The sequence below is a fragment of the Mobula hypostoma genome, chromosome 16 (assembly GCF_963921235.1).
Source record: "Mobula hypostoma chromosome 16, sMobHyp1.1, whole genome shotgun sequence".
NCBI classification, from domain to species: Eukaryota; Metazoa; Chordata; class Chondrichthyes; order Myliobatiformes; family Myliobatidae; genus Mobula; species Mobula hypostoma.
Window position 1 is genome coordinate 6,534,205 of NC_086112.1, and position 12,496 is coordinate 6,546,700.

Below are 12,496 nucleotides of genomic sequence, written 5' to 3' on the forward strand. Positions count from 1 at the left end.
ACCTCACTAAAGAAAAAGTTAAGTAGACAAGTATCCTGGCTCCTTTGTTTTTCTTTCCATCGGTGTCTGGAGTAACAAAATATAACAATGGGTTAAGAGGGAAAGGTGAAATGTTTAACAGGAACGTCAGGGGAAACGTCTTCACTCAGAGGGTGGTGAAAGTGCGGAATGAACTGCCAGAGGATGTGGTGGATGTGGGGGTGATATCACCATTTCAGAGGAATTTGCATAGGTACGTGGTTGGAAGGGGTTTGAGGGGTTATGGTCCAGGTGCAGATCGATTGAACTAGGCAGATTAATAGAACTAGACAGGCTAAAGGGTCTGTTTCTATGCTGTGATGTTCTATGACTATGACTAAGAGATTCTGCAGATGCTGGAAATCCAGAGCAACACACACAAAATGCTGGGGGAGCTCAGCAGGTCAGGCAACACCTGTGGAAATGAGTAAACAGTGGATGTTTTAGGCTGAGACCCTTCACCAGGATTGGAAAGTAAGGGGGTAGAAGCCAGGATGAGAAGGTGGGGGTGGGGAGGGGAAAGAGTACAAGCTGGCAGGTGATAGGTGAGACCAGGTGAGCTGGGAGGTGGAAGTGATAAACTGGGAAGTGATAGGTGGAAGAGGTAAAGGACTGAGGAAGAAGGAATCTGATAGGCGAGGAGCGTGGACCATGGGAGAAAGGGAAGGATGAGGGGAACCAGAGAGAGGTGATGGGCAAGAGAGAAGAGAGGAGGTAAGAGGGAAGCAAGAATGGGTGGTGGAAAGAGAGAAGGGAGAGGGGTGGAGCAATTACTGGAAGTTAGAAAAATCAATCAGGATGGCATGAATATTGATTCTTTTGTAGTTTGTTAGTCGAAGGGAAACAAAACTCAGTAAAGTTAACCCTTGGTTCCCACATGCCTTGCCCTTCGTCTGTCTGATTTGAAGTAAAATTGGAGCTAATTTGTATTAATCTGCTTTCACAGGCTCATCATAAAAATGGAATGAAGATAACGTACCAGCAGTCAAATAATTCTCTCAGGAAAAACTGCGATCAATTACGCTGCCCAAAATGTGGAAGTCATAGAATACACATAGAACCAATTACTTGTAAGTCTTAGTACAGTCACTTGGATAGTTAGGTTACCAATGACATTTCTACCCTATCTAAGAATTGTCAAGCTTGTTTGTCTTAACTTGGGGTACCACGGCAGCAGAGCAGTACACGGAATGCTATTACAGCTTGGAGAGTCTGAGTTTGATTTCAATCCTTGCGTCCTCTGTAAGGTGCCTCTGTACGTCCTCCCTGTAGAATGCATGGGTTTTCTCCGGGTGCACAGGTTTCCTCCCGCAGTTCAAAGGTAGGTTAATTAGTCATTGTATAAGTTAGGGTTGAATCGGGAGTTATTGGAGGTTGCTGCGTGGTGTGGCTTGAAGGGCCAGAAGGGCCTACTCCACACTGTATTGATAAATAAAATCAAAAGAAAATGAAACATTATACTGGGTCATGTGAAAACAAGAGACATTTTACAATGACCAGGGGGTTGCCTAATGATGCGTTCCAGTAGCTTGCAGGAGAACTGTTAAAGCACCAAGTCAATGGCTGACTACTTGTTTGAGACAACTGTGAGGAAACTAAAACCCAAGGTCCATAATGCCTGCATAATGGTATCTGAATGATTCAGATTTATTTAGTTATCACATGTACAGTACATGGAAACAAACTCCACCATGGAAGGTCAAGAGTCCGGCTGCGAAAGGAGGCGAGTTGGGCATGGGGCTAGCACCCTCATCCTGTAAAAACCCAGAACTATAGAAACACCAACAGAAGCTCTGGAGACCTCACCTCTGGGAGAGGAGGAGAGGAGGGATCTTCACTGAGAAGACGTATCGATGGGTTACACCTGGACCTGGGAGACTGGCCCAGGACAGAGGACCCTCATGAGCTGCTGTCGGCAGCCTATGCCCCAGTAACGGTCAGGAGCTTATGAAGAAAAAAAAACATGGAATCGTAGGGTGAAAAGAATCATTTGCATTCACAACCATCACAGTATGAACGTGCTAGGGTCAGCTCACAAGTGTTGCCACACATTCTGGTCCCCCCCACAAGCTCAGCAGAACCACAGAGAACACAGCAAAGCAGACCACGATAAGCAACAAAACAACAGCATAACAAGTCCCTTTCCTCCCTTCTTCTCTTCCACCTTCCCCTCCACCCGCCCACATGGACAGTCCTCCAGCTCCAGGACAGTCCTCCAGCTCCAGGACGGGCCTCCAGCTCCAGGACAGTCCTCCAGCTCCAGGATAGGCCTCCAACTCCAGGGCAGTCCTCCAACTCCAGGGCAGTCCTCCAGCTCCAGGAGAGTCCTCCAGCTCCAGGACAGGCCTCCAACTCCAGGGCAGTCCTCCAACTCCAGGGCAGGCCTCCAGCTCCAGGGCAGGCCTCCAGCTCCAGGGCAGTCCTCCAACTCCAGGGCAGGCCTCCAGCTCCAGGGCAGGCCTCCAGCTCCAGGACAGTCCTCCAACTCCAGGGCAGTCCTCCAGCTCCAGGACAGCCCTCCAACTCCAGGGCAGTCCTCCAGCTCCAGGACAGTCCTCCAGCTCCAGGACAGACCTCCAGCTCCAGGGCAGTCCTCCAACTCCAGGACAGACCTCCAGCTCCAGGACAGTCCTCCAGCTCCAGGACAGGCCTCCAACTCCAGGACAGGCCTCCAGCTCCAGGACAGGCCTCCAACTCCAGGGCAGTCCTCCAACTCCAGGGCAGTCCTCCAGCTCCAGGACAGTCCTCCAGCTCCAGGACAGTCCTCCAGCTCCAGGGCAGGCCTCCAACTCCAGGGCAGTCCTCCAACTCCAGGGCAGGCCTCCAGCTCCAGGGCAGGCCTCCAGCTCCAGGACAGTTCTCCAACTCCAGGGCAGTCCTCCAGCTCCAGGACAGGCCTCCAACTCCAGGGCAGTCCTCCAGCTCCAGGACAGTCCTCCAGCTCCAGGACAGACCTCCAGCTCCAGGGCAGTCCTCCAACTCCAGGACAGACCTCCAGCTCCAGGACAGTCCTCCAGTCTCCAGTCTCCAGCCATTGGGATTAAATTTCTGGACTTCTGATCAGTGGCAGCTATGGCAGGTAATGCACATGTCCTGGGCGCCACTTGAAGGGGGTGAAACTGAGCAGTTTCTATTAAAGTCAGATAAGCCATCCTCGGATAGTGAAAAAAGAATTTTCTTCAGATGTATGATCTGTCTTTGATTACCATGGGTGAGAAGCACTAGGATGGCCTTATTTCAGAGCACTGTGTAAGAAGACCATGAAACATTTCTTCACGAATAAGAAGGAAAGTGGAGCTGAAGGATGGAAGAGACGGAAGTTGGAGGCGGAGGAAGCCAAGAAGTCGAGCAAGTTCTTCGTGCCCTTCTTCGAAAAGCCCGGAACAAGTAGTTCGACACGTTCCATGGAGTCGCCTGCACCTGCTACAAGTTTGTTAGAATCCAAAGGTGGATCAAGTACAAATGCGTCACAAGCCAAGGAGGAAGTCAAGTCAGATAAATCGGAGTATGACGAGATTAAGAGTGAGGCTGCCACAGAGAACATGGACATGACAGGAGGGGAAGACGATGGTGGTGGTGGTGATGTTGAGTTTATTGATGAGGTTTTACCTGACGAGATTGAACCTGACGACACTGAACCTAGTGAACTGGATGGTGTCAAAGAGCCTTGAACTGTCATACCAGAAGTGATTGAACAGCACGACACTGGACTTCTGAAGTTCGACAAGGACACTGGAAAAGCAATTCTGCCTGACGTGTTGAGAACAGAAATAATAAAGCTGGGTTTGCAGTATTTTTAGGGGCCTTTTCTACCAACAAATAACCGCTCAATGAACAAAACTTGGTTCAAGAGGAAATTGGGAAATGGTCATGGTGAGGAAGTGACTCGATTATGTCTGGTCTATTCCCCTTCTAAAAAGTCTGCATTTTGTTTCTATTGTCTTCTCTATTCCCGGTCAGACCATCAATCCTCATTGGAGCAGCAAAGTGGATTCAACCAGTGGAAAGCACCTGAAAGGATTAGTGTTCATGAAAATGCCAAGAATCATCGGGAATGTTTTACACAGTGGAAAGAAATTTAGCTGGAAACAGAGGAGTTATTGATGTGATATTTCAGTCACAGATTGAGAAGGACAAGCAGAAATGGCGTGATATCTTGACGACAATCCTTCACTGCATAAAATTCCTTGCGACTCAGAACCTGGCCTTGCGAGGATGCAGGGAGTCACTTCAGCTAGGTGATGACTCCAATGTGGGAAATTTCCTTGGCTTACTGAAACTACTGGCCATCTTCGACCCTGTCATAAAAAAACACCTCACTCATTTGGAAAGTCATCCTGGATCCACGTCTTATCTTTCACGAGCTGTCCAGAACGAATTCATTCACATGATGGTATCCACTGTTCACCAGATTTCACTGAGAAGCATTCGTAAAGCCAAGTGCTATGGTCTCATGTTCGACTCAACTCCTGATCAGGCACACCGTGAGCAGATGTCAGAAGTAGTGAGTTATGTGGAAGTTGATTTTGAGAGGAAAACAGTCCGTGTTAGAGAGTCCTTCCTTGGTTTTATCCAGATAAGCCAGAAGGATGCTGAAAGCTTGGTTGAAGACATCTTGAAACAGCTAGAGAAGGACGAAATGGAGCTACAAGATTGTCGGTCACAGTGCTATGACAACGCTGCTGTGATGGCTGGACACAGAAGTGGTGTTCATCAAAGAATAAGTGATAAAAACAACCTGGCAGTCAGTGTTTGTGAATTGCGACAATCACTCACTCAACTTGGTGGGTGTCCATGCAGCCAAGCAGGATACAATGATGGTTACGTTTTTTGGAACCATCGAAGCTCTCTACGTGTTTTTCTCTCGTTCAACACAGCGCTGGGAAAAGCTCAAAAATGCCGTGCCTGTGGTTGTTAAGTCAGAGTCCGAAACCAGGTGGAGTGCAAGGACAGAAGCAGTGAAACTTGTCAACAAGTACCTTGAGGAGATACTTCAAGTTCTCCAGGACACGATAGACAATAAAAACGAAACGAGTGAAACAAGAAGTGACACAAGGCAGCTGTGCAACTGCGTGTTGAGTTGCGATTTTCTGATTTTGCTAGGATTTTGGAAGAAAGTACTCATTCGCATTGACCGTATTCAAAAGAGGCTGCAGGATCCTAGCATGAACTTCCACGATGCTGCCCTGGATTTGAAAACCCTTCCGAGATCATTTTTATGATGAAATAGAAGTGTTGGTCAGTGAGTCACTCGAAGAAGGAGTCGGTCTCTGTCAAGAATGAAATATTGAAGTTGAAAGAAGTCAGAGACGAAAGAAACAAATGGCTGATGATAACTCGAGAGACGCTGCGTTAACAGCTAAGGAGGAAATGGAAAGAGTCATAAAGGGAACACTCAACCATCTTCACAGAGAAATGGATGAAAGGTTCGCTCATTTGCATGACACTGACGCCAAGTTTGGGTTCCTTCTCGATGTCGAGGCATTGTGTTATGGCGCTGACAATAACGAACTAAAGAAGAAGTGCGAAAATTTGAGGGAATTGTACAGCTCTGATGTTGATGGACAGCAGCTATATGAAGAAATTTTGGATTGCAGAATATTGCTATCAAGGCAGGTCAACCTGAAAATATCAAGACCTGAAGAGCTTCTTGAATTTATTGTTCAGTATGGAGATGCGAGCGTCTTCCCCATTCTTCGCATTGCTATTCAAATAATGCTAACCATCGCAGTTTCCATCGCCAGCTGTGAGAGATCGTTCAGCAAGTTAAAACTAATACTTTCATATTGGAGAGCCTCCATGGGTCAAGGCAGACTCTGTGATCTTGCTCTGCCGAGTGTAGAAAGAGAAAAAACTGAACAAACTGACTTTGATCACATCATAGACCAATTTACATCAGTGAAAGCAAGGAAAGTACAGTTATAATATTCATGTAGTGCCATAATTTGTTAATTAAAAGATTAACGAGCTTGACTTGTATTTTTGAGCTGATATTATGGTAAAGTTATCTAAAAGATGAGTGTCAGATGTTTGGACAGGGGCGCAATTTCAGTGCTTGCCATAGACGCTATTTTCCGTAGATAGGCCCCTGCTTCTGATCAATCTTCAGGATTTGATCTTTGGTATCAATGCTAGACTACCCAAGGAGCCAAACTTTGGGTTTGCCAACGGACCAACTCATGCAATTCAACTAATAAAGCTAAAAATATGTTGAACTGACTTTATTTCTTACATCCTTCACATACATGAGGAGTAAAAATCTTTACACTATGTCTCTGAATGTGCAATGTACAAATTAGCAATTTGTAATAAATAGGATAGCAAATAGATTAGTGTTTGTAATAATACAGTAAACTATACAACAGAACAGTCAATATAGCATAGAAATACAACTGTACCAGTATGAATTAATCAGTCTGATGGCCTGGTGGAAGAAGCTGTCCCAGAGCCTGTTGGTCCTGGCTTTTATGCTGTGGTACCAGTTCCCGGATTGTAGCAGCTGGAGCAGTTTGTGGCTGGGATGGCTTGGGTCCCCAATGATCCTTCGGGCCCTTTTTACACACCTTTTGTAAATGTCCTGAATAGTGGGAAGTTCACATCTACAGATGCGCTGGGCTGTCCGCACCACTCTCTGCAGAGTCCTGTGATTGAGGGAGGTACAGTTCCCATACCAGGCAGTGATGCAGCCAGTCAGGATGCTCTCAATTGTGCCCCTGTACAAAAGGATTTGGGACCCACACCAGATTTTTTCAACCATCTGAGGTGGAAGAGATGCTGTTGTGCTTTTTTTCTTCACACAGCCGATATGTACAGACCATGTGAGGGCCTCGGTGATGTGTATGCCAAGGAACTTAAACCTTTTACCCTCTCAACCCCAGATCCATTGATGTCAATAGGGGTTAGCCTGTCACCGTTCCTTCTGTAGTCCACAACCAGCTCCTTTGTTTTTGTAACATTGAGGGAGAGGTTGTTTTCTTGACACCACTGTGTCAGGTTGATGATTTCTTCTCTGTTGGCCACCTCGTTATTATTTGAGATAAGGCCAAACCACGCAGTATCGTTAGTAAATTTAATTAGATTGGAGCTGTGGGTGGCGACACAGTCACGGGTGTACAGAGAGTAAAGGAGGGGGCTTAGTACACAGCCCTGAGGGGCTCCTGTGTCCACCAGAGGTGCAGAGGTGAGGGAGCCCACTCTTACCATCTGCCAGCGATCTGACAGGAAGCCCAGGATCCAGCTGCACAAGGCAGGGTGAAGGCCGAGGTCTCTGAGCTTCTTGTCGAGCTTGGAGGGAATTATGGTGTTGAATGCCGAACTTAGTCACATAAGCATCTCTCCTCTCCAGGTGTGTAAGGACAGTGTGTAGAGCTGTGGCTATTACATCATCTGTCAATCAGTTGTGTCGGTAGGCGAATTGTAGGGGGTGCAGTGTGGGTGGTAGCAAGCTGCAGATGTAATCCTTGACCAGCCTCTCAAAGCATTTGCTTATTATTGATGCGAGTGCAACAGGACGCCAGTCGTTCAGACATATTACCTTGGTCTTTTTAGATACAGGGACAGTGGTGGATGTTGCTTATTTACAATGACTACTGTTATGTATGTGCTCCTATATCTTATGGTCTTATAAATATTCGCTTTCTATTCTTTGTTCATGCACATAATGTTGACATTACTAATAAGGCATTCTTTTACCTGTCCCCAAATACCCTAGAGAAAATGATGGTTAACAGTTCGCTTGAACAGTTGGTTATTTTTCCAAAGGGGAAGTTTGAAACCTATTGTTGTAACATTGGTTCCATGACATCTTCAGATCTGATTCAAAATGATTTACAAGACTATAAGACCATAAGAGCAGAATTAGGCCATTCGGTTTATCGAGTATGCTCCACCATTCCATCATGGCTGATTTATTATCCCTCTCAACCCCATTCTCCTGCCTTCCCCCCTCCCCCATAACCTTTGACACACTGACTAATCAAGAACCTGTCAGCCTCTACTATAAAGATACCCAATGAATTAGCCTCCACGGCCATCTGTAGCAGCAAATTCCACAGATTTACCACTCTCTGGCCAAAGAAATTCCTCCTCATCTCTATTGTAAATGGACGTTCCTCTATTCTGAGGCTGTGGGCTCTGGCCCTAGATTCTACAACAATAAGAAATATCCTCTCTATCTGGGTTTGCTATGTTCTCCCTCATTCTTCTAAATTCCAGTGTGTACAGGCCCAGAGCCATCAAATGCTGCTCATATTTTAATCCTTTCATCCATAGGATCATTCTTGTGAACCTCCTCTCCAATGCCAGCACATCTTTCCGAAGGGCCCAAAACTGTTCACAATGCTCTAAGTGCGGTCTGACCAATGGCTTATAAAACCTCAGCGTTACATTCTTGCTTTTATATTCCAGTCCTCTCAAAATGAATGCTACTCACTGGATTTCAGAAGAATGAGTGGGAATCCCATTGAAACCTATTGAACGTTGAAAGGCCTTGAGAGTGGATGGGAGAGGCATCTATGGAGGTCAAGTCTTTATGTATATTTAAGGCAGAGGTTGGTAGATTCTTGATTGGTCAGGGAATAGAGATACAGGGAGAAGAAAGGAGCCTGAGGCTGAGAGGAAAACGGATTAGTCATGATGAAATGGTGGAGCAGACTCGATGAGCCAAATGGCCTAATTCTGCTTCTGTATCTTATGATTTTATTAAAATTATGTTCATGTAATGTGTTGGGTTCCTGGTTGCCAATAGAATATTTGATGATCTACACGATTTAATATGTATAAAATATTAGATGATCTTTTCCAGATGCTGCTCCATTTGTAAAATGCAATGCTTGCCAGCATTTCTTTCTGATGTTGACTTCAAAAACATCTCCTGCAAACAATTACAACGAAGTTGGTTTGTGGCATATGGCTGACAAAAGTGACTGCCAGGTGAATCTGCCAGCACCCAAAGAAGTAAGACTCTCACCTTTTTGGTTGTGGGTATTTATTGTTCATTAAAGAGGATTTTGTACATGGTTTTAAAACGCAAACACGAGGAAATCTGCAGATGCTGGAAATTCAAGCAACACACACAAAATGCTGATGGAACGCAGCAGGCCAGGCAGCACCTATTGGAAGAGGTATAGTCGACGTTTCGGGCCGAGACCCTTCATCAGGACTAACTGAAAGAAGAGATAGTAAGAGATTTGAAAGTGGGAGGGGGAGGAGGAGATCTGAAATGATAGGAGAAGACAGGAGGGGGAGGGATGGAGCTAAGAGCTGGAAAGTTAGAAAGGCTACAAGTTGGCTTCATCTTGACAGTAGCCTCCAACCTTTTGGCATGAACATTGACTTCTCCAACTTCCGTTAATGCCCCTCCACCCCTTTTGACCCCATCCCGTATTTATTTATTTATCTCTCTCTCTCTCTCTCTCTCTCTCTCTCTCTCTCCCCCCCCCTTTTCTCTCTCTCTCTTTTTTCTCCCTCTGTCCCTCTCACTATAACTCCTTGCCTACACTCCATCTTCCTCTGGTGCTCCCCTCCCCCTTTCTTTCTCTCTAGGCATCCCGTTCCATGATCCTCTCCCTTCTCCAGCCTTGTATCCCTTTTGTCAATCAACTTTCCAGCTCTTAGCTCCATCCCTCCCCCTCCTGTCTTCTCCTATCATTTCGGATCTCCCCTCCCCACTTTCAAATCTCTTACTATCTCTTCTTTCAGTTAGTCCTGATGAAAGGTCTCGGCCCGAAACATCGACTGTACCTCTTCCTATAGATGCTGCCTGGCCTGCTGTGTTCCGCCAGCATTTTGTGTGTGTTGTTTTGTACATGGTTGTCAGGTTGAATTTAAGTAAACTGATCCCTGTTAATTGAGGTGCTGTGCTAAAGATGGAATAGAACACAGGAGGTCGAACATTGGGGCGGCACGGTAGCACAATGCCTTACAGTACAGGTGACCCGGGTTCAATTCCCACCGCTGCCTGTGAGGAGTTTGTACATTTTCCCTGTGACCATGTGGGTTTCCTCCAGGTGCTCTGGTTTCTTCTCACAGTCCGTGGATATACTGGTTAGTAGGTTAACTGGGCATTGTAAATTGTCCTGTGATTAGCATAGGGCTTTATTGGGGGTTACTGGGTGGTGTGACTCAAAGAGCTGGAACAGCCTACTCTGTGCTATATCTCACTCAATCAATCAACCAATAAATCAATAAACTGGGGCATGGGCCGCCAACAGCAGCTCACCAGAGACCCCTGTCCTGGCCCAGTCTTTCACATTATCTACATGAGTATCATTCCTTTCCCAGGCAGGAGATGTTGGTGTTTCTTTTGCACTGGGATTTTACAGGATGGGGTTACTAGCCCCATTGGGCTGGCGACTGTCCACGGCAGAGTTAGCATCGTGGTTACCGCTATGATATTACTGCGCCAGTAAACCAATTTCAACTCCCACCATTGTTCATAAGGTGTTTGTACGTTCTTTCTGTGCCTCTGTGGGTTTCCTCTGGGTGTTCTAGTTTCCTCTCGTAGTCCAAAGACATAGAAATTAGTAGATTCATTTAGAAGGGAAGGTTATTCAGGATTGGAATGAGGAGAAATTTCTTTACCATGTGGGTGTTAACTATTTGGAAATCTTTACACGGGAGGGCTGTGAGTTAACTCAAAACAGGTACAGGTAGACTTCCTGATATTAAAGGAATTGAGGGATATTCAAGATTCAAGATTGTTTAATGTCATTTCCTGTACTCGGGTCTAAAGGAGAACAAAAAAAAATTGTTTCTCTGGATCTGATGCAGCACAAGAAAACAAAAAGGTTAAAGACCCCAACAATAATAAAAAATGCAATAAATATAAATCCATAAGACATCTTATATGAATAGACCGATTCTAAGTCCATAAGGTGATACTAGGCTGTACATAAGGTGACTGACAGGAAATAATAAAGTAGCGGTGGAGTTAGTGGGTGGAGGTGTTGATCAGTCTTACTGCTTGGGGAAAGTAACTGTTTTTGAGCCTGGTGGTCCTGGTGTGGATGCTACGTAGCCTCCTCCCCGATGGGAGTGGGACAAACAGTCCATGAGCAGGGTGGGTGGGATCCTTCATGATGTTACTGGATGATATGGGGATAGTGAAGGAAGATAACTCTGCAGGCGAAGATTAGTCTCCATCAGTGAAAGATGGAGCAGGTTCAAAAGATCAGATGGACAATTACTACCTCTTATCCATATTTTATAATGTATCTCACAGTATTGAAATGTTATCAAGTATCTTTGGTTTCAGCTCCATCGCATTTTGGACGAATATATTATCGGCCAAAATCAAGCAAAGAAAGTTCTCTCAGTAGCCGTCTACAATCACTATAAAAGGCTTATAAATAATATTCCGTCCCATGTCACACAACATTCCGAGGGTTATGGTCACGGCTTCCCCAGCTCGTCAAGAGGCAAGTTTTCTCTCTTTTTCTTAGACAGTTCCTCAGGTTTGGGGGATATTCCACCCCAGCTTTGACATGGTGGATGAGACAAATGTGTGACCCAGCATTCTGCCACAGCTGAGGCAGGACGGGTTTGATTGGGTGGGCAGACAGACGGATGACTGGGGGGGGTGAGTATGTGGCTGGGGAGTATAGGAGATGGTAGTTTCCTTTTCATGTTCGTACTGGGCTCCTCTGTGCTTCTGCTGAAGAAACGCGAAGTTCCCAGTGCCTCCTGAGATGCTGCTCCATTTTCATCAGTCACAGACCAGGGATTCCCACAAATTTAAGCTCAAATTCAGTTTATTACCATTCGCCCATACGCATGTATACCAGCAAACAAAACAATGTTCCTCTGGACCAAGGTGCACAACACAGTACATATAAGTCACACACAAGCACATAAAGTAATATCACTACAAATAAACTAACAAATAACAAAGTGTCCATAAGATACAAGTTAGAAAGTAAACAGGTTAATGCTGCAGGTGTTTCATACGTGATGAGACCTGGGTGATGGCAGGGAGCTCAGTATTCTCACGGCCTGGGGGAAGAAGCTCTTTCCCATCCTAACAGTTCTGGACCAAATGCTATGGTACCTCCTGCCCAATGGTGGGGGGGTCAAGGGAGATGGGAGGGATCATTGACAATGCTAAAGGCCCCACATACGCAGTACTCCTGATAGGTATCTCTGATGGGCGGAAAGAGACCCCAATGATCCTTTCAGCAGTCCTCACACCCCATTGTAGAGACTTGCTGTCAGATGCCTTGCAATTCCCATACCAGACAGCAATGCAGCTGGTCAGGGCACTCTTGATGGTGCTCCTGGAAAAATTGGTTAAAATGGAGGGGGTGGGCAGGGGGCACCTCACTCTCCTGAATCTCCTCAGGAAGTTGAGACGCTGCTGTGCTTTCTCGGTCAAAGATGTGGTGTTGCGGGACCGGGTGAAATCGTCCATTATGTGTACTCCCAGAAACTTGGTGCTCCTAAATTAGTGAGAACATAGAAAATAGAGCAACTCAGCAGAGAG

General features: G+C 45.9%; 1 protein-coding gene across 1 annotated transcript in view; it reads left to right on the forward strand.

Moving 5' to 3' along the window:
* LOC134357514 (ATP-dependent Clp protease ATP-binding subunit clpX-like, mitochondrial) overlaps nucleotides 1-12,496 on the forward strand; it is a 39,510-nt gene that overhangs the window by 1,204 nt on the left and 25,810 nt on the right. The window contains exons 2-4 of the mRNA XM_063069135.1: nucleotides 965-1,088; nucleotides 8,822-8,973; nucleotides 11,273-11,435. Of these exons, the coding sequence (XP_062925205.1) occupies nucleotides 983-1,088; nucleotides 8,822-8,973; nucleotides 11,273-11,435 (421 nt within the window). The 5' untranslated portion in view covers nucleotides 965-982. The remainder of the gene's footprint in view (nucleotides 1-964; nucleotides 1,089-8,821; nucleotides 8,974-11,272; nucleotides 11,436-12,496) is intronic.